This window comes from Agelaius tricolor, unplaced genomic scaffold (assembly GCF_023055355.1).
Source record: "Agelaius tricolor isolate 1412-34295 unplaced genomic scaffold, bAgeTri1.0.p SCAF_33, whole genome shotgun sequence".
NCBI classification, from domain to species: Eukaryota; Metazoa; Chordata; class Aves; order Passeriformes; family Icteridae; genus Agelaius; species Agelaius tricolor.
In genome coordinates, this window is record NW_027269293.1 from 2,342,031 (window position 1) to 2,369,895 (window position 27,865).

At 49.9% G+C, this 27,865-nt stretch overlaps 1 protein-coding gene across 3 annotated transcripts in view; it reads left to right on the top strand.

Moving 5' to 3' along the window:
- SBNO2 (strawberry notch homolog 2) overlaps window positions 1–27,865 on the top strand; it is a 50,487-nt gene that overhangs the window by 13,447 nt on the left and 9,175 nt on the right. For 2 of the 3 annotated variants that reach the window (XR_011683113.1, XM_071451699.1), the window contains exons 5-18: window positions 11,078–11,242; window positions 16,313–16,405; window positions 16,920–17,016; window positions 17,199–17,359; window positions 17,761–17,894; window positions 18,421–18,511; window positions 19,555–19,698; window positions 20,192–20,309; window positions 20,710–20,815; window positions 21,855–22,008; window positions 23,330–23,506; window positions 24,481–24,578; window positions 26,687–26,769; window positions 27,641–27,829. Coding sequence is in view for 2 of the 3 variants with exons in the window: in XM_071451699.1 (XP_071307800.1) it covers window positions 11,078–11,242; window positions 16,313–16,405; window positions 16,920–17,016; window positions 17,199–17,359; window positions 17,761–17,894; window positions 18,421–18,511; window positions 19,555–19,698; window positions 20,192–20,309; window positions 20,710–20,815; window positions 21,855–22,008; window positions 23,330–23,506; window positions 24,481–24,578; window positions 26,687–26,769; window positions 27,641–27,829 (1,810 nt within the window). In the remaining variant the exon portion in view is untranslated. Of the gene's footprint in view, window positions 1–7,156; window positions 7,366–11,077; window positions 11,243–16,312; window positions 16,406–16,919; window positions 17,017–17,198; window positions 17,360–17,760; window positions 17,895–18,420; window positions 18,512–19,554; window positions 19,699–20,191; window positions 20,310–20,709; window positions 20,816–21,854; window positions 22,009–23,329; window positions 23,507–24,480; window positions 24,579–26,686; window positions 26,770–27,640; window positions 27,830–27,865 lie in introns of those variants that run through there. The other variant, XM_071451700.1, reaches the window with a different exon arrangement.

Below are 27,865 nucleotides of genomic sequence, written 5' to 3' on the forward strand. Positions count from 1 at the left end.
CAGACTCTTTGGTTATTTCCCTCCCAAAATTCTCTTGTGCTGCATGTTCTTCCTCACTGGTTACAAGTGGTGGATTCCTGAATAGTGAATATTTAGGGATTACATCAACTCAGTGCCTAGCATTCCAAGAGTGGAGCCAGGTCAGTTTTTGCAGAGCTGAAGTGTGGGAGGAATGAGCAGTGACCCCGAGTCACTCAGCATCTCTGGGGACCCAGACCTCCCTCACCTTGGGGATCTCTGTGGGTGGGAAGGAGCTTTTTCCTTGGAGGTTTTGAAACATTGCACTACTTTTGGCAACATCTTATGGTAAGATTAGTCAGTAAAAACTGCAAGTAGTTGATATGATAGAGCTGACTTTGGAATAAAGAAGGGACAGGCTATATCCTTTCTAGGAATTAACACAGACATTGGTGTCTGCTGGTGTATGTGTTAATTCCCCCCTCGTTGTGTCTTTGGTTTCTTGGTATGGCTAAAGAGTGGTTTTGTCACTGCTTTGGGCTCTGATTTCTGCAGGTTTGGATGTGCAGGTGCTGGGGATTTGTGCTTTTTGGTGTGGTCCCCCCATCCAGCTCCTCCTGCTTCACATCAGGGACCCACCTGGGCAGCCACTGGGCAGCTGCTGGGCAGGGTTTTCTGGCTGGATTAAACCAGATAAATAATTGAATCACAGGAGCATTGATCTCTGCCTCCTGCAGAATTAATTGTGGGAGGAACGAGACAGAAAGGTGATCTCATCAACTTGTGAGACCATTTATGGGGCTGTGATGGGAAGGGGAGAGGGGTCCCTGCCACAGGTCTCACCTCCAGGTCTGGTGGGGTTTGGCTGATGGGTTCAACGGGAAAAGGGCTTAATTATTTCTTTAACTTATGTATTTTCTAGTATCTCAGTGGTCAGTCAGCTTCCTTCCCTGCTGCATCACAGAAATTGATCTCAGCCAACTTGGAGGAGCAGGTTTTTGGAGGTTCTCTGTGAAAGGAGATGCTTTGTGTTGGCTGGGTGAGAAAAGAGCAGGAAGCTCTGAGACAAAGCAAGCATGAATGACCTCAAATGGTTCCCAGAGCAAGAAATAATTCTTGTGCTGCTCTTATCCTTTGGGAGAGGAAGCCATGGATGGGAGTGAGTTGATTTTAGGCAAATGGGCTTTTGTTTGGACTGAACCTAACACAGCCAAACCGGTTCCTTCACTGGGGTATTGTACCACCAGGCAGTGCCATGTGCTTCCACAATGAGCAAAGCAGCTTCATGGTGCTCTCCTGGCCTGTTCCATGCTTTGTCTGTGAGCCCATGCTCTGGAGATTCCACAGGTAACAGGGTAGTGATGTGTCACCCTGGAACTGAGGAACGGTGGATCAGGCTTTGCTGGAGCTCTGTTTTCCAAGCTGAAGCTCCCTGGAGCCAAGGGACAGCACTCAGTTATTTCACCTGTGGGGCTGTCTCTGGAAGAGGAATGTCAGGCTCCAGTCATCCTCTAACAGCTCATTCTGCAGGATGGAGCCAGGTCAGCCTTCTGGAACACTCAGATTTGGATTTCTGAGCACCCTGCATGGTCTCTCCTGTGCTCACTGGGAGCAGGATGCACTAAGCACTGACATGGAAGCCATGGATAAACCCCAGGGGTCTCTGAGCCATCAGGCATTGCCCATCCAGAGAAAAGCTGCAGATCTGCTCACAGGAGCCAGAGGTGGAGCCTGGCTCTGGTGAGCAGCAGGTCTCAAATTGGAGATAGTGGCATCAGTCTGGAGCCATCTGGGAGTCTCCTGAAGCTTTTCCAGCCCCTTTCTTCAGCAATGTTTTCCACTTGAACAATTTCTCATTTTCCCAGACACCAAATTGTTAAATATTAACATTTGGCTTGGGAAGCTGAAAGATGCCATCCAGGAGGGGGGGTGGGAGCAGCTGGGTGGTTCCATATTTCCAGGTGGCTGTTCAGGAAAGTACCTGTCTCTTCCAAACTTTCCTGCTGCCATGGTAGGAGTGGCCGGGGCTGATCCAACCGTGCCAGACAGAGCAGTGGAGCCCAAAGGGCAACATGAGGAGTGTGCTGCAGGTGCTGGTAAGAGATTCCTGTCCAATCTGTGGTTCTTGGGCAGGCAAAATGGATCAGGTGCTTGTGTGAGGACTTGTGCTGCCTCCACACATGGACACAGGCTGTTCTCTTGGCTTTGCTCCTGCAGCAGAACCCAGAATTTTGAGGAATAATGAAGAAGGATTTCAAAGGTCTAAAGAGCAAATGATTGAGGCATTTGTGTAGCAAACCCTTTCTGTTGGTGGCAGTGATTGTCCATGTGCTGTAGAGTTCAGAGTGGGAGTTCTGGTGCTTTTTCCTCTGGCATTGGTTTTTCCTCTCATCATCCTTCCATGTTTTGTTTTGGGAGTCCTGGTCCTGCAGAGTGCAAAGGCTTTGCTGACCTTGGGGATACTGAGAGTGGGAATTGCCACATTTTCTAATGTCTCTGGGAGTTTCTCTGTGGTTAAACCATTCACCTTGCTGAGCAGGGAAGGTGCTCATTGCATGGCCAGAACAGCCTGATGTGAACTTGAACTTGTTTCCTGCACAATAGGGTTCTGGCTTGCTCCTGGGTGATTCATCCTTGCTGATCTGTTGGCATTTTTTATATAAACAAGTGGCTTGAGTGGAGGTTCAGAAAATAGTTCTGGGAGGCCACGTTGGGTCTGACAGCATTTCTGGTCTTGGGAACTGTTGTCTGCAGCCAAAGTCTCATCCCAACCACATGGTGCCATCTCCTTATGGAAAAGTCTGCAGACTGCCCACGTGTCCTTACAAATCACAGTCCTGAGAGAAGCAGGGTTTGGTTTCTGTTGCTTCCCTCCCTTCCTGCTGGTTATTCCTGCAGCCCCAGGTGCTGCTGAGCTGGGATCTGGCACTCGTGGGCAGCAGTTCTGCAAAGGCACCGTGCCTGTGGTGGTGCTGTCTTGTGGCACTGATGGTGAGAGCTGTTAATTGCCATAATAAAACATTGAATCCAGGAGGGTTGAACTTATCCTCTGGCCTGTGTTGTCCCTGTGAGCTGTGTCTGACCCTTACAGAGTCAAAGCATCCTGCTCTAGGAGAGCATCCCTGCTGCTCTTGGCCACCACAGATTTTTCTTTACTTCACTGCCCTGGACAGTTTAGAATTAATTGAGACACAGACTCTGCCTAATTCCTCTGAGCTCTTTGTCATCTCTGATGGCCTTTGCTGGCAGTCTGTGTTCCCTTTGCCTAATTTTGTGCTGCTTGTGGCTCTAGAAGAAGACTTTGCTGAACACACAGAAGCCTCCTCTGCTGACTTCGTGTGCCCTGAGAAATAAACCTGGGAGGGGGAGCAGCTCCAGGGGAAGGTGGAACTGGGGACATGGTGGGTGTGCAGATCCTCTTCTCTCCTCATTGAGCCAGCTCTGGGTGCTTTGGAAGGAACTCTGCTCCCCTTCTTCAAACTTGGGTTGGAGGGACATCAGGCCAGATGGATTTACCCTGTGGGCCAGGAGGAATTGCCTGCTCCCAGGCAGAGTCACCTTCAGTAATTCTGTCAAGATGCAGTTACAGCCTTGTTTGATCTGCTGTGCTGGATGGGGGCTCCTGAGCACACGTGTTAATCATAAACCAGCCCTCTCCTCACCACCAGCCCCTTGCAATCTCCTCTTAATCTTCCTTGTTAAAGCAGGAGGAGAAATTAACCTGCTCTTAAAAAAAGTATTAATTTTTAGAAGTGCTGCAGAGAGCACAGAGCTGTGGTGATTTAGGAGAAATCAATGCAACAGTTATTAAATTATATGGAACACTTGGTTGTGGCTGAAACAAAGAGTTTCCTGGAATAAGAAACATCCTGGAACTTCTGTTGCTGTCCTGGAGTTATGTCTACAGGGAACACAGACATTAAAATCCATTTGCAGGCAGTTACCTGGCTCTTGGCCTTGGAAGAACAAGTGGCTTTGCATGCTCATGGCTTTGTTTCTGCACTGCAGCTTTGGGGTTTGGGCTGATGCAATAACACTTTATAACCCCTCTGGCTGAGATACCTGACACATCCTGCAGCCCTGGGGTAAGGAAAACGAAGGCTGTGGTTATAATTCACTGTGCACTGACCAAAGGGCTTGGGGTGCTCCAGCTGAGGCACCCTGAGCTGGCTCCCTGGAGGAAGGGAGGTATAATTTGGAAGGGAGGTATAATTTTGAGGTATGCTTTGTTGTCAGTGGATTGCAGGGGCCCCCTCAGATGCCTGTGGCCCTGGGGAAAGGGCTAAAAGAGCCCTGGGGAAAGGGGTAAAAGAGCCTGGAGGGCTCAGATACCCCCCTCCCCACGTTCTAATCTTGATTGTTTTCATCTGTGTTGCTGCCTCCAAGCAGCAATGTCCACTCCTGGCAGGAGGGATGGAGATCTGCCTTCTGAGGGTCTTGGCAGGCACAGTTCCCTGCCTCCTCCTTTGCCAAAGCCAACAAAAGTGGGAAAAGCCAGTCTGAAATGCTCAGTGCTCTTGAAAGTGCTGCTAATAGAATCCAACAGCACACCATGAGGAGATGGTTGAAAATAGATGCTTTAATTCAAAGCAGAGTTGGTCTGAGTCAGGGGGTGCAGAAAGTTCCCCAGCACAGCAACTCCCTGGGCTTGGCTGGAAGGGGGTAAGTCAGATGTGAGAGCTGGAATAATCCTGCTTTCCTTGTCCCTGTCTGTCAGCACACGTGTTCTTGGGTGAATTGTGGGGAGGCAGGTTGGGAACATTCCAGGTGGTGGTTCCACAGTGGTTTATCTTCCCCTTGGTGATTAAACTGCTGTGGTCTTGCAAAATCAATGCAGCAGCCCTGGGTGTCTGAGCTGTGTTCCCACTTCCTCCAGCAGCACACAGGTCTCTCATGTCTGCATTTTGCCCCCCCCCTGACAGCAAAGGAAGAGGAAATAATCCACCTGCTCTTCCAAAGGTTGCACAGATTGCAAGTCCTTGATTGACTCAGGCAGGACATAGTGGTTCAGTCAAGGTCACACAGCAAGTTGCTAATTAAGACATTTCAGGAATTAATTTGGCCTCTTCACTCCACACATGTCATTAAAGGACCTGCCCCAGCAGAGCCTGCCCTTAAATACAGCAAATTCAGAGAAAAGCAGCCTTGAGAACCCTCAGCCTTTCTGCTGCCCACAGAAACCGAATTCTGCTGTCACTGTAGTCCCTGCAGGACGTTCTGCTCAGGGAGGGGCTGCTTGCAGCCTCCACTGGGAGATGAGGTGGGTCTGGGAGCAGGGAGAGCCCAGCCCAGGCTCCAGCTCCTGCTGGGAGCCCCATCCCTGCGTGCAGACCCTGCCACAGCTGCATTTGTGCCAGGGAAAAGGTGTTTTCCTTTCAATTTGCCTATTGAAAAGAACTCCTGGACTAGGTGTGGAATGTGGGTCCTCACTGTTGATGTTTCAGTCCGGTTCTGCCCTTGGGAACGAGTCCTGTTGCAGATTTTTGCCCTCTGGGTGGTTTTCCAGCCTCAGTACCTGGCGAGTTTTCCTTGGAGGGGCCCATCCTCCTTCCTCATCTGATGGCACAAAGCAGAATTCCCTCACTCAGCTCTCTCCTGGAGGGCTTTGTCTGCTCACCTCTCTTGATAGCCTGCTGGGACTTTGTGCTTCTTTCACTCCAAAGCTCTGGTTTTTTTTGAGAAGTGCCTGATAAAATGGGATTTTCCAGCTGTTCCCAGCACAAGGCCCTGAGAGGAGCTGTCTCAGCAGTGACAGCCACAGCAGCAGGCACTGAATGCTGGCTCAGATATGGAACAGAGATGAGCTGTGCTCCCTTGAAACTGTGCCTGGAAGTTGTGGGAGCATGGTGGAGACTCAGAGCAGTCAGGGCTCCTCTCCCTCCCCATTCCCAGCGTGTGCACTGCTGGGTTTGCTGGGCAAACTGGGATTGACCCCACGGGCAGAGCCTGGCTCTGGGGCTGCCACCAGCCCTGCCAGGGAAGAGCAAACAGGAGCCTCTTGCACCCAAAGCAAACACGACAGTTCCCAGGGATTTTCCAGAGGGTGATTTGTTGGGTGATTCCTTTAATCTCCAGTGTTGGAGGAGACCTTCATTAAGTTTACATCCCCCCTTTTTGTGCCTTTTTCTCTTCCCCACCAGAAATTTATTTCTGTTACCAGAACTGTTAAAGTTAAAAGGGACAGCTTTGGAAAGAGGAGGCAACGGCCTCTGGGAAATAACAGTGACCCAGGGAGGAAAGGGAAGAGAATGGGCCACTCCTCTGGATTCCTAAAGGCACCATTTGGGGTGGGGCAGACACCAAAGACAAAGAGAGCAGCACATGGCTCTGGGGGGCACACCAACGTGGGAATGCTCCTTATGAGCTTTGTCACTTCCACCACTGCACCTGAGCCCTAAAATCAGGGGTAGGGGCAGGAGGGCAGGACCCCCAGCCCAGAGCAGGGGCTCCAGGGGGACAAAATCTGGCACAAAGAGAGCACATGGCTCCTGATGGGGACACCAACATGGGAACACTCCTCATGAGCTTTGTCACTTCACCTGAGCCCTGAAATCGGGGGTGAAGGGGTAGGAACAGAAGGGCAGGACCCCCAGCCCAGAGCAGGGGCTGCCAGGGGGACAAAGTGGCAAAAAAGAGAGCACATGGCTCCTGATGGGGACACCAACATGGGAATACTCCTCATGAGCTTTATCACTTCACCTGAGCCCTGAAACTGGGGGTGAAGGGGTAGGGACAGGAGGGCAGGACCCCAGCCCAGAGCAGGGGCTGCCAAAGGGACAAAGTGGCACAAAAGAGAGCACGTGGCTCTGGGGGGACACCAACATGGGAATACTCTTCATGAGCTTTGTCACTTCAACCATTTCACCTGAGCCCTGAAATCGGGGGTGAAGGGGTAGGAACAGAAGGGCAGGACCCCCAGCCCAGAGCAGGGGCTGCCAGGGGGACAAAACCTGGCTTTGGGTGGCCGGGGAGAGGAGCAGAGGGAGCCTGGAAGGCTCTGGCTCCGCAGAGCTGTTTACTGTGCTCTGTGGTTGGATTACACCACGTACAGTAATTCTCCTCGCACTGCCAGTAATTTCACTGACTTACCAAGCAGGCATCATTTCCTGAAAGTCAGCCCTGGACTTAGAGGAAGTAAGAGCCCTCTCGTCGTCGTGACTAAACAGTCTATGCAAATCTCCGGGCTCAGGACGGCTCTGCCGGGCCCCGAGTCTCCATTTTCCCTGCTCTGGCTGCTTCATGTTGGCTTTTAAAGCCCCCTGATGAGCCCTGGCTGTGAATGGACCTTTCTGCACTTTGCTCTGAGCACCCTCCCCCTGCTGCTGCCTCCCGCACCGACAGCCCCCCGAATGCTGCTCTAAAATGTCCCAAATGCAGTTCTGGCTGAAGTTCCCATCTCTCTACAAGGTAAAGCCTCATTTTTTCCTGGGTCTTTCCTCCTCCTCCTCCTCCTCCTCCTCGGTGGAATTCCTCATGTGTTTGGTGGCCAGGGCAGTTGTGCAGTGGCTGCAGAGTTTTGGGAGTGACACCTCTCCCATGTTGGGCACTGGGAATAGATTTTTTAAAATTTTTTTTAAATTTTTTTTAATTTTTTTTTTGTCTCAAAGATGTGATTTCTGTTTTGCTGGAAACTGCATTCCTGGGTGCTATTCAGTGTAGAATTTGGAGGGAAGGAGCTCTCTGAGGGTTGATCCGTGTGTTTGTGTAGGTGTGATGGCTTTAAGGGCTTTTATTTCCAAAGTTAATGTGGGGTGCAGGAAGGAAGGGGAGCTAAACCCTCCACACTGTCAGTTTATTGTCCCAAATTTAGACAGACTTTGGGGTTTGGCATCTGAAAGATTTTATAGTGATCATCTGCAGCTGCTGATTCAGTCACTCCTGAATAATAATTTGCTTAATCTGTGACTTTTGAGGTGCCAAATGTCTCTTGGGTGACAGTGTGGCTGTAATTGTGGGTGTGTATTTGGGTGTTTAGATAGGGTTTTGGGTTTTTAATAAAACCTCCTCTCCACATGTGTGCTGTGCAGTGCAGTCATCCAGAGCTGCTCTGCAGACACTGCTCCCTCAGTGTCTGGATTGTGAGAAAATAAACCATTTCTATTGATGGCTTGATGGAAAAAAAAATATTTTTAGGATGCTTGTTCTGTCTGTATTTAGACTTCACCTGTTCTTTCATTATTTTTAACACTTTGTTTTGACTGAGGGAGCTGAGCTGTTCCCAGGGGCTTGGAGAAAGATCAAATGTCTGGGCTGGGGTACCTTGATTTTTTCCTGATCTTTTCTAGGGAGATAATGTGTCATAATCTCAGTTTTGGGATAATGACAGGAGTACTGTGTGCCACAGTAGCATCAGGTTGTCCTCTGCTCTGAGACCCACCTGCAGCTCTGCCTCCAGCTCTGGGTCTTTGGCCCAGGAGAGGCCTGGACCTGCTGGGGCCAGTCCAGGGGATGCCACAGAGATGCTGAATTCCAGGAATAAGATTTATGTAAAAAACCAGTTGCAAAAAAGTATCTGAAATAAAGATCCTGCCTGTCAGAACAACTTCCATCTGGTGCAGAAATTTGACTTCTGCTGAAACAGAAGTGCTGTTACTGTAGAACCTCATTTTTCTAATGAGAAGAACTTAAAATTCTGATTAATCCATCTGAAACAGGGACAAAATTACATGTTTCAAACCCCAGTGCCTGAACTGACCCTGACCATGGCCTTTTGGTTGAGGTGATGATCCTTCTTTTTCCCTGAGGTCACCAAGGCAGCTGCTTCCATTTGCAGCAGATAAACCAGGCATGGTTTGCACTGGTTGTGGTTATCCATGGCCTTGTGTGAAACAATTACCCTGGGTTTGGTGAATTTGCAGAGGTAGTGGTGGTGCTGGAAGTTCTTGGGGTGGGGAAGCTGGCAGGTGATTAATTTTAGTGCTCTTTAGATAACGCAATTAGTTAAGACAAATGAGAGATTCTGGAAGTTTGTGACTAATGCCTGGTAATGCTGGCAGAGGATGGGATCACTGCATCACTTCCAGGAGGAGTATTGTCCTCCCTCTGCCTTGGAGGCTGCTTTCCTCTCCCCAGTTCAGCCCAGTGGTGGGGCTGGAGTCTTCCCTGGGGATGGAAAGGTCTGGGTGACGTTTGCTGCAATGCCTTGGCTTGGGTCATGAGGCTTTCCCATATCCTGTTGCTCTTCCAGCCCAGCCCTTGCCTATTGTTGGGAGCTGATGGCCACTCTGTGCTGCCCCACAGCCTCCCCTGCCATGACCTGGGTGTGCAGATGTTTCCTCCTTCCCCAGCCTCTGTCAGTGCCCTTTGCAGGTGAACAAACCCTGCTTGGAGGCGTCTCAGCAGTGGGGCTGGGTGGGATCTGGGACCATCTGGATCCTGCACAGGCCACTCACTCTGGCCATGGCCACATCCACCCAAGTGTTCTTCTGCTTTCTGGAGTGTTGAAGGGAGTCCAGGGCTCCCTTAATTCCAAGGTGATAAATCTGGGTGCCTGTTCAGTCTCTGGATGCCTTGATTTCTGGGTAATCCTAAAATAGCCACAGAAATAGCAGGAGCAGGAGCTGCTGCCCTCACTCCCTGAGTCTTTAGGTCCACCAGTTGGTAATTGAGGAATTCAAACTCCCCACATCACACCTGCCATTGCTGGAGTGCTTCCAGCACCTGCACTGATGGCTTGAGGGCACACATTGGCAAATGAGACATCCCTGGGAAGAAGGGTAAAGGAACATGTCCCAGTGGTTTAAACCCTACAAGCCCGTAACTTTTGATAGCAATCAGGGGGATTCTGACCCAGCTCTTGGCCTGAAGCCCTTGGGAGCAGCAGCACAGCCAGGCTCAGCTCCTCGTGGGTTTGTCAGGCAGGGCTAAGTGACTTTTAAGAGTCTTTGGCTGCCTTTCTGCCTGTAGTGGGAAATTGGCCCTTTACTGGAAGTGAGCAGTGATTCCTCCTGTACCAGCCCCTGGCTCTGCTGGCAGCAGCCTGTTGGGTTACCCTGGTGCTCTGGCTGGGCTGTGCAGCATCTCTAGGGCTCTCTAGGGCCACCAAGACAGACCTGTTGGTCCATTTGCCCTTCCCTCACAGACACAGGCTCCTCTCCTGCCAGACCTGAGTGCTGGAGTTTGCTGCTGGAAGTACATGGCTCTTAATTAACAGCAAAGTTTTTCTGCTTTGATGAAATTTGAAGGTGCTGCTTGGTGTGGGAGGAGGGCTGAGGTGATGGGATGGAGCTGGGGAAGGGGCAGGGTCTGTGCCACAGTGAAGAATGCAGAGCAAGAAGTGCTTATTGGCTCTTGCCACCTGAAATAGGGAAATCAGACATGGGCTTCATGTTAGGGAGGGGATTGATGGCTCTTTCTGAGCCAAAGTCTGTGTGACTCAAACCAACAGCATCTCTGGGCTGGCACCAAATAAAACAGTTGCAAACCATCCAACCCAGTCACCAGAAAAGGAGCAAGGGCAGAGCAGAGCGTGGTCCCTGTTGCTGAAGGATGTTCCTTGTCCAGGCTGGGGCTGGCCCTTGGGAGGAGGATTGGTAGATCTGCCTGCATTGACCTCGATTCAAATCCAGGTGACACCAGCACTGCTTCCCCTGCTCCTGGCAGCCTCGTGTGTGTAGAAACTGCCAGGAGGAGAGGGATGTTTCCTACAGGTAGTGCTACATGGGAAATTACAGTGAAACAGCCACACTATGGTTGAGTGTAGCTGGGTCTCTGGGGGCCCCTGCACATGAATGAAATCCTCGAGTCCTTTGGGGCCAAGGTGAAGCCTTTGCAGCCCTCAGCAGCCTTTTTTAATCAGGCACAAAGTGGAGTTGAGCGATGCCACGTTGGATTCTCCTCTCTGTCCCAGTCCATGGTGCAGGGATGTGCACAGCCTAAGTCAGCCTTGACTGTGTACCCACACTCCAGGCCAGGGCTTTTCCTGCTTTTTCAAGAAACAGATTTTCAAACAGCACCACGGAGCATGTCCTCAGTTCCAGGTTAATTCCTGCGATCTGTGGAGCACAAAGCAACGGAGACGCTCATTGAGCAGAAAGAAATTACAACTTGCTGGCTGAGTAAGGAGGGATCTTTGCTCTCATCCTTCCTCCTCCAACCACGGCCATGCTTTGTGTTCCAGGATTCTTCATACCTCAATGAGCTCTCCAACAACAACTCCCTGTTCTCATCCCCCGCGGATTCCCTCTCGGACATCGTGGATGCCAAGGACTTCCTGCCCGCCGACAGCCTGAGCCACGTGCCAACGCTGTGGGATGTGAACACACCTCAGCAGAACCAGATCGAGGTAGGGGCTTGTCTTGGTTTGGTGAAAAACACCAGTGCTGTGGGATGTGAACACACCTCAGCAGAACCAGATCGAGGTAGGGGCTTCTCTTGGTTTGCTGAAAAACACCAGTGCTGTGGGATGTGAACACACCTCAGCAGAACCAGATCGAGGTAGGGGCTTCTCTTGGTTTGCTGAAAAACACCAACACTGTGGGATGTGAACACACCTCAGCAGAACCAGATCGAGGTAGGGGCTTGTCTTGGTTTGGTGAAAAACACCAACGCTGTGGGATGTGAACACACCTCAGCAGAACCAGATCGAGGTAGGGGCTTCTCTTGGTTTGCTGAAAAACGCCCAATCACTTGGTTTTAAAATTTTAAAAGTTTAATAGTAATGAAATGGTTATAAAAGTAGTAATATAATTAGAGTAATAATAATTTGGACAATTTGGATTAGGGCAATATGAGACAATAGAAACAAAGAGTTATGGACATCCAGGTACCTCCTTCTGGGCAAAATAAGCCCGAGAAAGGACACACATTACAGAGGATTAACCCTTAAAAGCAACAGCCTGTTGCATATTCATACATCTCATACATGATGCATAAATTCCATTCAAACACAGGATTCTGTCTGGTCAGTGTCAGCTCCTTCCTCTGAATCCTAACGGGGTTGTCATGGCTGAGTGAGGCAGGAAGAAGTTTGTTTCTTCTGATAATGGAGCAATAAATTCTCTTTCTCTGAAAGATTCAGGTGTCCTGTGACTGCTATCTCAGTGAGAGTTCTTTCTTTAGAAAAAAAGTATCTTACATAGCATAGTTTCTATTTTAACCTTATGTTATAAACTAAAACTATATTTAACACACTGCTTAAGAAAATTAATACAGCATCAATTTCCAACATAACACATATAATATTCATTTTAATATTTGCGAAAAGCCAATCATAAAATACGCATTTTTCACAGTTTGAAAAGACAGGTGTCTGCTAAGGAAGGCAGGAGCCTCCCCTGAAATGGAAAATGTAAACCCCCTCCCTCCGAATTGCTATAAATTTTAAATTAAGGGGCTCTCAGCCAAAAACTATGGGAGCAGGAATAACAGTTCTTTATTAGGGAAGAAAATAAAAGGATAAAATAAACAATGCAGTGAACTGAAACAACACTGCCAGAGTCAGAACCCAACCTGACACCCTGTGGGTCAGGGTGTTGGCAGCAGGCCCATTGGAATTGTGGCTCAGCCCTCCTGCAGTGTCAGGGGTGGCTCTGATGGAGCAGGGATCCTGTAGAAAGGTGCAGTCTCTGCCTCTGAAGATCCAGTGGCAGAGGCAGCTGCTGTTCCTCTGGGGAATCCAGTGCAGAAGCTGTGCTGGTGTTCCAGAATCTCCAGATTCTATCCAGGCAGGAATGCTTGGCTCCTCCCCCTGGGCTCACATCTCCCAATGGGATGCTGTAGTTTTTATCAGCCATGCAGGGACATTCAATAACCTGTTATTAGCAGATGTTTTTGGAGGGAGGAGTGGTTGTGGAAGAAATAAGGAAAACTGCCCACTGAACAGAAGAAACTGCCATGCAGATGGCAAATAGAATACAATTTGCTTGGCAGTCCAGGACAGGGCTGCTCCTTTCCCATCCTCCCAAAAGACAGGAGGTACCTGAGCCTTCATCCCTTGGGGGTTTTACCAAGGAATTAAGAAACCAACCCAGTTCTTTTGGGTGAAGTTTGAGGTGTGGTGATGTTATTTCACTGGTGCAGGGAAGGGATGAAGTGGGGTTAAATCCAGCAGGTCCAGGGTTCTTGGGAGTGCTGAAGGGATGGACTCCAGGAAAACCACCCTGACATGCATCATTAACTTCCCCCTACAGCAGCACCTTTTGTTTGTTCACCAGGGCAAACAGTTCAGCAACAATGACTGAATAACTGTCTCAACTTCAGACTCACCATTTGTGTTTACTTTGTGAGTGCAAGTCCCTGCAAGCTTTTACATCCCAGAGTTTTCTGGGGTTCAGGAGCTCCTTGCAGTCCTTCAGCATCACCTGATTGTGGGCATTTTTTGGGCATTTTCACCAGCCTTCTGCTCTCTGCTCTGCAGAGAGTGGTTGTTGGGACCACATCATCCACATCCACTGGATCTGGGTCTCAGCTCTTGCAGTTCTTGTCCATCTGTGCCTCACATTTCCACTGTAGGTCACTCTCCTAGGAAGAATGAGGGAAAAACACCCAAAGTGGCTACCCCAGGAGGGAACTGGGGTAACCACTGCTACATTTTGAGGCTCTGCTGTGCTCAGTTTCTCTGACTGTGCTTCCCTGAGCTGTTCCCTCTGCAAGCCTCAGACCAGTTGGAACTTGCAGTTTGAGGCAGCAGGAAGAGAGCTGAGCTATTGGAATGCAAGAAGTGGCTGCAGACATCCCAGGCTTGCAAACTGGATGGTTAAAAATGCTGGAGAGCAGATGCATCCCCCAGGACAGAGGAGCCATGTGCCACATTGCTCCTGTTTTCATATTATTGTTGGGTTTTTATGTAAAAGCCTAAATCTCCTCAGAAATGGTTCTGTGGTGGGCTCTTTCCAATCATGTGAACTCTGGTTGAGACATTGAATGCCTAGAAAATCCTGGAGTTCTGTGTCTGTGGAGTGGACAACAAAAACTTACTGGGAAATGCTGTTCTAAATGCAGCATGAAGAAAACAAAGGAGAAATAATCGTTGTGTAAGTGTGAGACTGACTTGTGTGACCACAGCAGGATCTCCAGCAGAGTCCTTGTCCCTGTGCTGTTCCTTGTCCCTGTCCCATGCTGTTCCTCATGCCCTGCCCTCTACCCTTGTGTCCTGCTGAGCTCTTGGGCTCAGATAAGGCCAATTAACTCCTTGGAATTCCATTTATAAACGACTTCCTTTGGAAAGGAATCTCCAGCTAATTTTGAACCGTTGTCTTATCTGTGTTTGCTGAGGCAGTTGGGGCAGGGTTGCTGCTTTTTTGGGCTGTTTTTCATCTGAGTAACATTTCCTGAGGTGGTGTCAGTGAGGTGCCTCATGGACAGGAGATTTTGGTTTCATTATTGTGTGCAAGTGGCACCATGTACTGGGGCACTGGGTAAAAGTACTGCCAGTTTGATTCCCCACTGGCCTCTGCATATTGGTGTGGGATATCAGCAGCTTTGATAATCTTGTGCCTCCCCACATCACCACACCATCCTAGTTGTCCATGGAATTGCAGGAACTTTGGCTTTTGAGCAGCCAGAGCAGTCACTAAGCTGCAGTGATGGAAAATCCATCACATTACATCCTGATTCCTGTGATCCATCGCTCATCTGTGGCTGTGCAGCCAGTTCTGACCCACAGTCCACTGCTGGGTCATCAGGAGTGTAGTTTTTTCTAGAACTTTTGTCTCAGAGACCCAGACAGAGCAGGAACATCAATCTCTCAAAGTTCTGATAGATGGGACATCCCAGGAGCCAAGCTGGATAAATCCTGGGGGGAGACTCATCTGTGGATCCCAGGTACAGGAACAGCCTTGTGCTTTGTCCTCTTTAAAAATAAACATTCCTAGCTCGCTGAGAATCCCTGGATTGAGGTGCTTTGGGATCAAAGTGGAAAGGGCTGCACACAGAAGTGCCTCTGTGTGCCAGTGGGGAGAGCTGTTATCCCAAGGAAAGGAGCTGTATCCAATGTGTTGGCTCTGTTTATCACTCAGGAATGGGCAGAGAGGGAAGAGCTGCTACCCTGTGAAATATTTGCAGGAGCAGCAGACAAAACAGCTTTGATTGTAATGGAGTTGTGAAATAACCTTTTAAAAATAGTCCCTGTCATACATTGTGTTTTCTGTCATCCATCTCACACATTCCCAGTGTTTTTAAGGCTGGGAGGCACAGCCCAGCCTTGGAAGCCTGTGACTGGAATTTGAGAGCTGCTGATGCAGTTTTTTGTTGCTCATTCACAGTTATGTTCAAGATGTGAGCAGCTTTCTCCCAGCTCAGAACCCAGGGAAGGGATTTACACAGAGAGAGGTTGGCTTGGCAGCCACGTGGGACTGATTCCAGTCCAGGGGAGTCACTGCAAGGTGGGACAAAATGGAGAAAAATGCAGAGGAGAAAAAAGCAGAGTAAGAGCAAGGCTGTGATTGTGCAATTGTTGGTCTCTCTCCTACTTCCAGCCCTGTGCTCTCATGGATCTGTGTTTCTCTTCTCTGGATGTTCTTAGCACCGAGGGAGGAGAAAATCAAACCAGGAGGTGAGGGAGGGTAGAGAAAGGCAGGAATTGTACAGGTGGATGATCCATCTCCCACTGCAGCTCCTGCTCCCACCTGCTCTGACCCTCACAGCACATTCTCACCTGTGTGGGTGGTTTTCAAATGCCCCCAACAGCCAAGGTTCCTGTTGCTTCCTCTGCAATTCCTGAGGTGGAATGCTGAGTGCCAAAGCTGGGTCAGGATAGCAAAGGTTTGTAGTTTGGGGATTTTTGGGATGCAAACTCAGCCCTGCATTTGCTTCCTGCTGCTGGAGCTTCAAGAACACATCCTGCCCTTCCAGCAGCTCCTGGCCTTTCTCCTGTCTGACACCAAACTGAGCTTGGATTTGTAGGTGGGGATGTTTCACCTGCTCTCCAGATTTGCTGGCACTGAAAACATTTGTTCTGTCCAGCTTCCTTCTGGTAATTCTGACTCAGGCTTCCAGGAATGGAGGGTGGGTTTTTTTCTTTCTTCTTCTTTTTATTTTTCTTAAATTTTATTTAAAAATAGGAGTGTTTATGCCTAAGAACTTCCCATGTTTCTCTGCTGCTGGTGGAGCCTGGGTCTGTCATTGAGCCTGGCGCTCTGCACAGGCTGCAAACTTGGAGTAGAGCTGCTCCTGGATGCCACGAGCTGCTGGCCTGACCTTGCTCTCTGTCGGGAAATTCCAGGGTGAATTTGTTTGTGTGGGAGCAGAGAAGGATCTCCTCAGCCTGGAATTTCTTAGGAGTTCTCTCTCCTTGTGGAGTGTCTTGGGAGTTCTCTCCTGGCAAGCTGCATGGTCCAGGGATCAGAGTGTCCAAGGATCTTTGTTGGTGCATGTCCATGTTTGCCCTTCCTCACCTGCACGCTCTGTGTTGCAGCTGTTCTCACCCAGCACACCATTCCCTGGCCTGAACAGCTCCAGTGACCACGTTCCTGCTGTCCCCAGCACCCCACTCCTCATCAGCTACCAGGTGAGAGCCTCAGTGGGATGCTCCTGGTGACATCCCAGTGCTGGGGGAAGCATTTCTGACCTTTATCCCTTCAGAGGGAGTGAGACAGGAAGCTCAGACAGGCACAAGTCCCTGCCCTTCCCAGAAGTGTGTTACATTTCCCAGAGGGGAGCCTGCTCACAGCTTTGGGCTCTGAGGACTTTGCTCTCTGCTGTGGGCACAGCTCTGGGTGTAAAGCTGGGCCAGGTGCCCGCTCAGGGCAGGTTGGGCAGGGTTCACATGACCCCACAGCCCATGCCAGGAGTGGTGCCAACAACTTTCCCCAGTTTGGTGAGAACCAGGCATTGGGGCAGCTTTTACAGCCCCTGGGGTGGGCTCCCACTGATCTTAGTCTGGGAATGAGATGGATTGGGATTTTGAGGGGGGTTGTAGCTTTTGGGGATGGTTTCAGTGGCAGTTTGAGGCTGGGCACAGCACAACTCATTTCTGTAGCTCAGCAAGAACATTAACATTGGGTCAATGCTGTTTTCTTCAGTCTCAGGCTCCTGCAGAGGAGGAAGATGAAGGTGAGGAGGAGGAAACAGAAGAGTTGGGGCAGACGGAGACGTATGCAGAATATATCCCTTCAAAGTGTGAGTGTTGCCTTGGGAAGCTCTGTTCACTCCATTGTGCACCAACCTAATTTGTGTGTTTGCTGTGGCACCTCCCAGGCTTGTGGTTTTCTAGGGAGAGCTCCACAGTGCCCTGGGCTCTGGCTGGGTGATGAGCTCTGGGAGAAAAGACCTGGGCTGACCTGTGTTCTGTTGTCATTCAGCCAAGATTGGGAAGCACCATCCTGACCTGGTGGTTGAGACGAGCACCCTGTCCAGTGTCCCCCCCCCTGACATTACCTACAGCCTTTCCCTGCCCAGCTCCGTGGCTGACAAAGGCTCCCTGTCTGCACTACAGCTGGAAGCCATCATCTACGCCTGCCAGGTACCTCCTGCACCTCAGCTGTCTCACACCTGAAGGAAAATGCCTCTTGCAGGGCCAGGTGTTCACGTGTGTTTTAAAATGACTGTAATTTGGGTGATGAAACTCCTTTGGCGTTTTAAATGCCTCTTGAAGGATTATTTGAATCCTTCCAAAGGGGGCTTCTGTGTGGTCTGTTTCCCAAAGAGGCAAGAACCCTGGACTTTTCTTGCAGAGGGTTTTACATTTGGGGGGCCTTTTCCATGAATTGCCACTTGTGACCTTTCCTGCTGTTGTTTGGCTGAGCAGTGCACATGCATCTGTGGGATGTGTGAAAGGGTTAAGTGGTGCTCACATCAGAGCTCTCAGCAAAGGCAAATCTTTAATTTTAAGTTTAATTTTCAGTTCTGTTCTTGATTTTGCAGCAACATGAAGTTTTATTGCCCAACGGGCAGCGAGCTGGGTTTCTGATCGGGGACGGTGCTGGAGTCGGGAAGGGCAGGACTGTTGCAGGCATCATCTTTGAAAATTATCTTAAAGGGAGGAAAAAAGCTCTGTGGTAAGTTGTTGGTTTTTTTTTTTTTTCCTCTTTTCCCGTAAGACCTTGGAGTAAGTTTGGATCTGGAAGTAAGGAATTCTTTAGTGCTGATGTTGGCTTTAGAGTTGAGTCATGCTGTGGCCTTGGGTAAGTCCTTTCCACCTCTTAGTGCCTGACTGCTGCCTGTGAAATGGGAATATTCCCCCTGCAGCAGGGATGGGGAATGAGTCACTGTGAAATAACAGGTTTTGTGCTCCTTGGGGTGAGGTGTCAAGCCTGGCCCTGCTCTCCCTGCAGTTGTGGAGGGTTGTTCCTGGGTTTCCTGGGTGCAGAGCCAGGAATAAGGGGCTTTGCTGCAGATCACAGCCTGTGCTGAGGGGCAGATGGGCTGTCAGATCTCACTCTGGGGGCTGTGGGCAGTGGCAGATGTGAAAACTCTGCACAGCTCCTCGTGCTTTAATCAGAGCTGTTAATCACCCTGTGTCCTGACTCCCTGGGGACATCCCCAGCCCCAGGAGGAGATAACCACCCCACATCTCCTTCACAGGTTCAGCGTCTCCAATGATCTCAAGTACGATGCTGAGAGAGACCTGAAGGACATCGAGGCCTCCCACATTCCTGTGCATGCTCTGAACAAGGTAGGAGAGGAGCTGCACTGCTGCTCTGGGAATCAGCAGCAGCTGCAGGCTCTGGCTGAGCATGTGGAGCAGGACGAGGCTCAGGCAGCAGCAGAGCTTCTGTTCCCTCCTCCCAGCCAGCTCTTCCCAGTTATTTTTATTGTGGAGCTGCACAGGGAGCACAGAGCTGTTCCCTGCAGGGAGTGGGAAGTGACTGCAGGCAGGTGCAGCAGCAGAACTGGAACCTTCTTCACCATTCCTAAGAAATCCTATGGAGAGGACAGCTCTGCGAGATGTGCTCTGCTCTCCTGGGCCAGCCTTTCCCAGTGCTGACCCATGGAATCACTTCTCAGAGCTGTAGGGAGAACAGAGATGCCTGGACTGGTGTCTGTTGTGGCCTGAGGTCGAGTCTCTGTCCAGTGTCTTCCAGTTCACTTAAATCCTCTCCTCTGGTTTTAATGGTATTGAACAACCAGCTCTTACAAAGAAACCACAGGTGTTTGACACCTCTGAATGTGCTCCACTAAGAGAGTGAAAGGGATTTTGTGTTCAACCCCAACAGACTTCAAATGGAACTTTATTCAGCTTGGACCAAGCCTTTCCCCCTTGTATTTCATTACATGTGGGACCCATGGCAGTGATACAGGCAACAATCTCACCTGGTCAAAGAGAAAATGGTTTTCTAGAAGGAATTAAAACAGACAGGAAGGGTCAAAGACTAAACTGTTGCTTAAAAAAAGGAAGCACTTTTTTTTTGCCAGAAAATCTCTGTCCTCGCACGGTCCCCATGGTTCACTGCAGGCTTGCAGATGTGCTGACACATTGGCTGGGGCACTTCTCCAGGCATTTACAGTCCCTGTCATCACAATATTTCAGTGCCAAACACAAATGCTGAAGACATCAGCTACCAACAGCTTTTTGCCTGTTCTGAGCTTAGGCTGGGATTTGCTCTCAGAGCGGGAATGCGCACAGCACGGAATGTGGGCAGGGATGGGTGTGACATTCTGAGGACAACAGTCACAGTGTGTGTGTGTGTGTGTGTGCTCCTGCTCCTCTTCCTGCAGATTAAATATGGTGACACAGCTACCTCAGAAGGAGTCCTCTTTGCCACCTACTCGGCGCTGATCGGTGAAAGCCAGGCCGGGGGACAGCACAGGACGCGCTTAAAACAGATTTTGGAGTGGTGCAGGGAAAACTTTGAGGGAGTTGTATCCTTAAAAAAAAAAACCAAAAAATCAAGAGACAAAAACTGGAGAGAGTGAGAGAGAGGAACTGCTGCTTTTAATTGTGCTTCAGCAGGGAACAAAGAGCCCGGGGCTGTGTGAAATCACAGGGAGCAGCCCAGTGCCTTCAGGAGACAGGAATCCCCCACACTCACTTCTCCTCCTCCTCCTCCTCCAGGATGTAGTTAAGAGGAGGAGGGGAAGAAGCAGCTGGGATTAACCTTTTCAGCATTCCTTTCCCTCAGTATTACAAGACACACCTTGGAGGTGAAGGGAGAGGGAGGGGTGGATGACTTTGGATCTGAGGAGCACAGGGCTGGGCAAACCCAGCAGATTCCACGTGTGGGCCATGAGTCAGTCCTGTTGATACTGGGACAGGTTGTTCAGTTGCCTGGAGGAGACTAGGTTCTATTTTCTGTCTGCTCCCATCCTCTGGATGAAAATAGATCCTTTTTCCTTAACTGCCACTCCCCTCCAGATTGTGTTTGATGAATGCCACAAAGCCAAAAACGCCAGCTCTACCAAAATGGGCAAAGCAGTGCTGGACCTGCAGAACAAGCTGCCTCGAGCAAGGGTTGTCTATGCCAGTGCCACAGGTGAGCTGCTCTGCCCACAGGGTGGGTGTGAGAGTGGCAGAGGTCCCCTCTGACCTGAAGGGGCACCCTGAGGTGTGAGTGTGTGTGAGATCCTGTAAGGAGAAGCCATTGGTGCTGCAGGGCTAGAGAGGAGCTCAGCATGCTGAGATGTGCCCCAATCCCCATCACTGATGTCACTTGTGACATTTTGGTGGGTCAGATTAATTTCTCTCCAGTTTAACTTGTTCCTGGCCAGCTGTTCCAGCTGCTTCGTGATGCTTACCCACGGAATGTAGGGAGGGCAATGTTCAGAAAGTTCTCCAAAGGCACAATGGCAAATGACAACCTCTTCAGAGGTCTCTTGAGTCACAGCTATTCCCAAGTGCTGTGGGTTTGCTGACATTGATTTCTGTCCCAACAGGTGCCTCAGAGCCAAAAAACATGATTTACATGAGCCGCCTGGGGATCTGGGGGGAGGGAACCCCGTTCCGAGCCTTCGATGAGTTCCTGCACGCCATTGAGAAGAGGTGAGTCCTGCCCAGTGCCTTGTGTGGGACGGGGTGCAGTGCCCAAGGATGGGGTGGGCAGCGTCCCACAGAGCTGGGGTGGGGCTGCTTCTGGAGAAGAACCTGCCCTGTGCTGCCCCTGAGCAGAGGGAAGGTCCCACAGCTGGGACTCTGAGCTGAGGATCACAACTGGGGTTCCACAGCTGGGGTACACAACTGGGGTTCCACAGCTGGGGTACACAACTGGGGTTCCACAGCTGGGGTTCACAACTGGGGTTCCACACTTGGGGTTCACAACTGGGGTTCCAAAGCTGAGGATCACAACTGGGATTCCAAAGCTGAGGATCACAACTGGTGTTCCAAAGCTGGATCCGGAGCTGGGGTTCAGAGCTGAGGTTCACATCTGGGGTTCAGAGCTGCACTTCAAAACTGGGGTTCCACAGCTGGGATTCAAAAGTGGGGTTCAGAACTGAGGTTCACAACTGAGGTTCCCCAGCTGGGATTCAAAACTGGGGTTCCACACTTGGGGTTCACAACTGGGGTTCCAAAGCTGAGGATCACAACTGGTGTTCCAAAGCTGGACCCACAGCTGGGGTTCAGAGCTGGGGTTCAGAGCTGAGGTTCACAACTGGGGTTCCACAGCTGGCATTCAAAACTGGGGTTCCACAGCTGGGGTTCTGATGCTGTTGAGTCAGGGATGGAATGAAGGACTCCAGTCTTCAGAAGGTGAATCAGAAGGCAATTTAATAAAGGTAGGGGGTCTTTTATAATGTGACTCGTTAAGGTGAGGCTTGATTGGTCTCAAAAACCTCTCACACTATTGGTGAACTATGAATAGCACACTCTGGAGAACCATATCTATAAACAGCAGTTACAGAAAGAGAGATAATAATTGTTTTAATTCTTTTCTCTCAGTTTCCCAGGCTTGGCCTGGGAGAAATTATCTCTGTTCTTTCTTTGACTGTACTGAGAATATCCACAGAGTTCCAAAGCTGGACCCACAGCTGGGGCTCAGAGCTGGGGCTCCGAGGTGGGTCCCACAACTGTTGTCCTCTGCCAGGGGAGTCGGCGCGATGGAGATCGTGGCCATGGACATGAAGGTCAGTGGGATGTACATTGCTCGGCAGCTCAGCTTCACTGGGGTGACCTTCAGGATTGAGGAGATCCCTCTGGATGAGAAGTACAAGGCTGTCTACGACAAGGCAGCCAAGCTGGTGAGCTGAGACCCTTGGAGTGGGAGGCTGGGGTCTGACCATGCTTTGGGCACAGCCACCAGTGTGTGGGAGGCTGTGAGGCCCCTAAATGTGGCCATGACCTCAAATGTGTGGTGGTGTTGAGAGTCTTCAGGACGAGGGAAGAGATTAGAATCTTGACTCTATGTTTCAGAAGGTTGATTTATTGTTTTATAATATGATATTATATTATATTAAAAATGCTGTACTGTGGAATTTTTCCTCACTCGGGGTCACCAATTGTGCTGGTGTTCACAGGGGTCCCAAGATGAGGGAAGAGATGAGAATCTTGACTCCATGTTTCAGAAGGCTGATTTATTATTTTATGATATATATTATATTAAAAGAAAATGCTATATTAAAACTATACTAAAACAATAGAAGAAAGGATTTCATCAGAAGGCTTGAAAGGAAAGGAATGGAATGATAACAAAAGCTGGTGGCTCTCAGAGAGTCCGAGACAGCTGGGCTGTGATTGGCCATTAATTAGAAACAACCACATGAGACCAATCCCAGATGCACCTGTTGCATTCCACAGCAGCAGATAACCATTGTTTACATTTTGTTCCTGAGGCCTCTCAGCTTCTCAGGAGAAAAATCCTAGCAAAGAGGTTTTTCAGAAAATATCATGGCTACACTATACTAAAACTATACTAAAGAAAGAGAAAGGAGACATCAGAAAGCTAGAAAAGAATGATAATAAAATCTTGTGACTGACCAGAGAGTCTGACACAGCTGGACCATGATCGGTCATCAAGTAAAAACAATCTACATGGAACTAATCAAAGATGCACCTGTTGGTAAACCATCTCTAGACCACGCTCTACAGCCATTAGATAATTATTGTTTACATTTCTTTTCTGAGGCTTCTCAGCCTCTCAGGAGAAAAATCCTAGCAAAAAGGTTTTCCTAAAATATGTCAGTGACACAAACATAGGAAGGAAAAGAGGTACACATTGCTCAGCTGATATAATGAAAGAACTTAGACTTTTTTGCCTCTATTTGGAAGTTCCACATTTGCAAACCAGAGCTGCATCGTGCTGATGGAGAGGATGCCCAGTTTTGATTCTCAATCAGATTATCAAACCTTCAGCCTGATCTGATCACCTCCTGAGGGGATGCCCAGTGTGGATTCTCAATCAGATTATCAAACCTTCAGCCTGATCTGATCACCTCCTGAGGGGATGCCCAGTGTGGATTCTCAATCAGATCATCAAACCTTCAGCCTGTTCTGATCACCTCCTGCACGACAGGAACGACAATGGGAGTTACATTAACTCATTCTCCTTGGTGTTACCCGCAGTGGGCAGAGGCCTTGATGGTGTTCCAGCAGGCAGCTGACTGCATCGGCCTGGAGTCTCGCAAGTCCCTGTGGGGTCAGTTCTGGTCAGCTCACCAGCGCTTCTTCAAGTACCTGTGCATCGCCGCCAAGGTGCGGCGCCTCGTGGAGCTGGCCCGGGAGGAGCTGGCCAGGGACAAGGTATGGGAGCCCCACCTGGGGGTTGTGTTTGTGAGGGTCCCCAGGAGGAGGTGAGAGATGAGTGAATCTGACCCATGTTCTTAGAAGGCTAATATTTTATTTTATTTTATTTTATTTTATTTTATTTTATTTTATTCTATTCTATTCTATTTTATTCTACTTTATTTTACTTTATTTTACTTTATTTTACTTTACTTTATTTTACTTTATTTTATTTTATTTTATTTATGACATGACATGACATATCACATTGTATATCACATTGTATATAATATACCCCTCACCTGGGGGTTGTGTTTGTGAGGGTCCCCAAGAGGAGGTGAGAGATGAGTGAATCTGACCCATGTTCTTAGAAGGCTAATCTTTTCTTTTCTTTTCTTTTCTTTTCTTTTCTTTTCTTTTCTTTTCTTTTCTTTTCTTTTTTCTTTTCGACATGACGTGACATGACATGACATATCCCATTATATATCACATTGTATATCACACCATATCATCACATCATATCACATCATATTATATTATATTATATTATATTATATTATATTATATTATATTATATTATTATATTATATTATATTATATCGCATCATATTATATCGCATCATATCATATCGCATCATATCATATCACATCATATTATATCACATCATATAATATTGCCTCAAGTACAGCTCTGTCCTTTCCCCTGTCTGGTTGCACCTTAGAGATTTTAGGCAGGAACTTCCTAGCACAGTCAGTGAGGTTCTGTGCTCAGAGTCCCCCTGCGTGGGGTCAGCACAGGGGGGTGCTGATGCTGGAAGATTTGAGAGATGATTCTTCCTCAGGAGCCCTGCTACAGGCCCAGCATGGACCTACCCTGAACAGGGACCAAGGGGAGATAGCTGGGCCTGGCAAATGCCACTGTGTGGCAGTGCAGCTGCCCTGGCACCTGACTGTGCCACCCCTCATGTCCCCCATCCCTCGTGTCCCCACAGTGCATTGTCATCGGCCTGCAGTCCACGGGGGAGGCTCGCACCAGGGAGGTCCTGGACGAGAACGATGGGCACCTCAACTGCTTTGTCTCTGCTGCAGAGTGAGTTACAAATCCCTGCTTTCCTCTGTGGGGTGTGTGGGGGCAAAGCTCTGCCCTGGGGCACAGAGCACTGGCAGGTCTTCAAATGCAGTTTGGTGTCACCTCCCCCTGTACCACAGAGGGGACACTCAGGTGGGTCCTTGAGGCACTGGATCCTCAGTGGGACTGTGGAGCTGCATCCTGTGTGAGCTGCATCCTGGATTTTGAAGTCTCCCATGGACTTAGAGGAAGAACCTGATCCTACTCTCTGCACACATAAAAGAATTGTCAGAAAGAGAGGCAGAATTGTAGCTCAGAGGTAGTTTGTGTGGATCTGGCTGTGAAAAATGAGGCTATTGACACAGAAGAAATGAGCAAGAGAATTTACTGTGATGGCTGGGATGATGATGTGAGATGGTGTCAGTGGAGTTTAAATCCACCAGTGTTGGCTTTTAGCTCATGTATAAATCAGCACCAGTGTCCTGGCTGTGTGGCCATTGTTCCCAGCTAACCGGGAGCTGCCTGTGCCCGAGTGAGCCTGCAGCAGCACTTGTGCTGCCCTCTGAGCAGAGAGTAAGGCTCCTGCTCCCCCTCCTTCCTGCAGCTTCCAAAACCCCAACCCATCCCTGAATGCAGCTGCTCCTGCATGACAGGGGACAAAAATCTGGCATTGGGTTGGGTTCTGCTGTCCTGCAGAGCTGTTTTCTTCCAAGTGACTTCTGCTGCAGGTGGGAGCAGTGGGACATGCCCAAAACAGCCTGAGGCTGGGTTAGGCTGAGCTTTCCTCCCTTGCTGAGGGGGCTTTGGGTTGCTCTGTGTCACTCCTCTGCCTCCAGCCCATTTCTGAGAGCCAAGTACACTTTGGTGACAGTGCACAGGGCAGGTCTGGCAGCTCCTTGGGTGATTTGGCCCCTTGGATTGGTTTCCACGTCACAGAACTCCAGTCTAGGGGACAGCGTGGTGCCTGGCTGAGTGGTGCTGGGGGAAGGATCTGTCAGGGGTCTGTCTGTCTGTCCCACTCTGTGTGAATTGCTGCCCACTCCCAGAGGCAGCAGCTCTGTGTTCCACAGTCCTGGCCAGATCACCAAGTGTCTCCTGGCATCTGCTCAGCCTCCAAATGTGTGTCCTGGTGTTCCAGCACTTCAGGGGATTTCTGGAGGGGACTGTGCTGGGAAGGAGCAGTTTAAAGATGCTGAGAAATGGGGTTAAAAATAAACATGGTCCTGTGGTGGGTGGATTCCAGCCCAGGGCTGTTTCCAGAGAGATGGGGAGGGGAGTGTGGGAAATGAGTGGAATTTCAGAGCTGGGAGGCTCCAGAGTCAGTGGTCATTGGGTCACCCAGCACACAGGACAGGGGTCATTGCTGGTGTCACATAACTGCAGACACAGAGCTCTGTCCCTCTGGGGAGCAGTGTGGTCACTGTCCCCTTCAGCCCCTCATGCCAAGGGTCCTGGAGCTCCCTCCCCAGTTCCTAAGTCTCCCTTTTCTCACCCAGGGGAGTTGTTGTCATGTCCATCCTCTCACCTGGTGCTTGCTATGTTTGGTTTGGAGGTTTTTTGGTTTGTTTTTATTTTCCAAGCAGAACTCAATCAGCACCACCCCATTGCCCTGGGGGTTCATCCACACAGTCAGCATTTAAACATTTGGTCTTTGATTTGCAGAACAGCCCACAGAAACCTTTGATTTTCACCTTTTCTGACTTTTTTTTCCTTCCATTCACTTGGAACCACTACAGATCCATGTTCTGTCCCTTGGTTTTGTGGGAAGCAGGCCCACGGCCAGGGAGTTGGAGGACTGAGGTGGAACATATTTATTGGATGGCCTGACAGTGGTCTGTGCTCTCAGGGCATGGAGAGGGGCTGGGACACTGGAGTTCCTGTATTTTTGGTGTAACAGTTTCCCAGTGTAGTGTTTCCCATTTAAAACTCCTTCTTGGTTGTTATATAAACGACCTGCAGGTCCAAGAGCCACCTTGTACCAGGGGCTGGCTGAGGCCAAGCTGGTGGCCATGGATGGGGTGGATTGACCTCTCTTCCATGGAACATGGGGCTATCCCAAACACACATTGCTATGTGATGACCAGCACGTGTTGCTGGCAGCTGGAATAAATTTTGCATCTTACTTTCAGAGGCGTCTTTCTATCACTAATTCAGAAGCACTTTCCTTCAAACAAAAGAAAGAGAGAAAAAGGAACTGGCATTAAAAGAAAACGTAAGATCTCCCTCACTCCCAGCCCAGCCCCTGCCTCCTGCCCTGCTGCTGCCCCCCAGCCACTCAGCTTCTCTGCCTTTTGCCATGCTTTTTGCTGCTCTCCCTGGTTTTGATTTGCCCTCCTGCACATCTCCCAGTGCTCCCTCATCCAGAGGACAGCAGCTCTGGGCCTTCCCCCCTTTTCCTCCCTCTGCTTCACTGCCCTTGCCCTGATCCTTCCCCTCAACCCACGCTGGGGCAGATGGCACAAGGCCTGGCTGGTGTCTGAACTCCTTCTGCAGCAAGGGGGGTCCTCCACAACCCCTTACTTAGAGCACAGAAGGTGTCCTGAGGAAAAAAAATAATTTCCCTGCTGAATTATTTGTTGTGGCTGCAGGTAAGAAGAGTTTGGGATGTGGAACAGGGGGAAGAGGGGGCAGCAGCACTGGCAGGTTGTGGAGCAGCCTGATCCATGAACCCTTCTTAGGCAGAGGGGCACATTGTGCTGTGCTTCGTGTCCCAAAACACCAGTACCTACCTGTGTTCTGCACACTCCTCTGGAGGCAATGCCCTGGGATTCCTTCCCTGAGGAGCTGGCACTGCTTAGAGCCAGCCATGTGTGCAGCCAACTTCAGCCCTGCTCAGGAGTGCCTTGTTCTTCCTTTCTCTCTCTTCCTTTGTCTCTCCTGCTCTCCCTCCCTCCCTAACTGCCACCCCCACCCCAGAGGCTGTGTCTTTCTGAGGTCCCATTGTCATTTGGGGCAGGCTCAGCTCTTTGGGGACTCCTCCTCCTCCTCCTGTCTCTGCACTGTCCCTGTCTGCCCTGTCCCTGTGTCCTGCACTGGTGCCCTGCTGGTGCTGGGGCTGTGACACTGCTCCCTCTCTGCTGCAGGACGTCCCAGGGGCCGCTGCCCCAAGGCTCTGCGGGGTCCCTGTGACCAAGGGGTTGTCATCAAGATCAGCGATGACAGCAGCACCGACTCGGACATGGGGCTGGACAGCGACCTCACCTCGTCCCCAGAGTCCCTGTTGGAGACAGATGATGTCATCTTCGTGGATCACACCTTCAGCGAGGACAGGGGTGAGCAGGGCAGTGACAGGCACAGCTGGGGAGGGG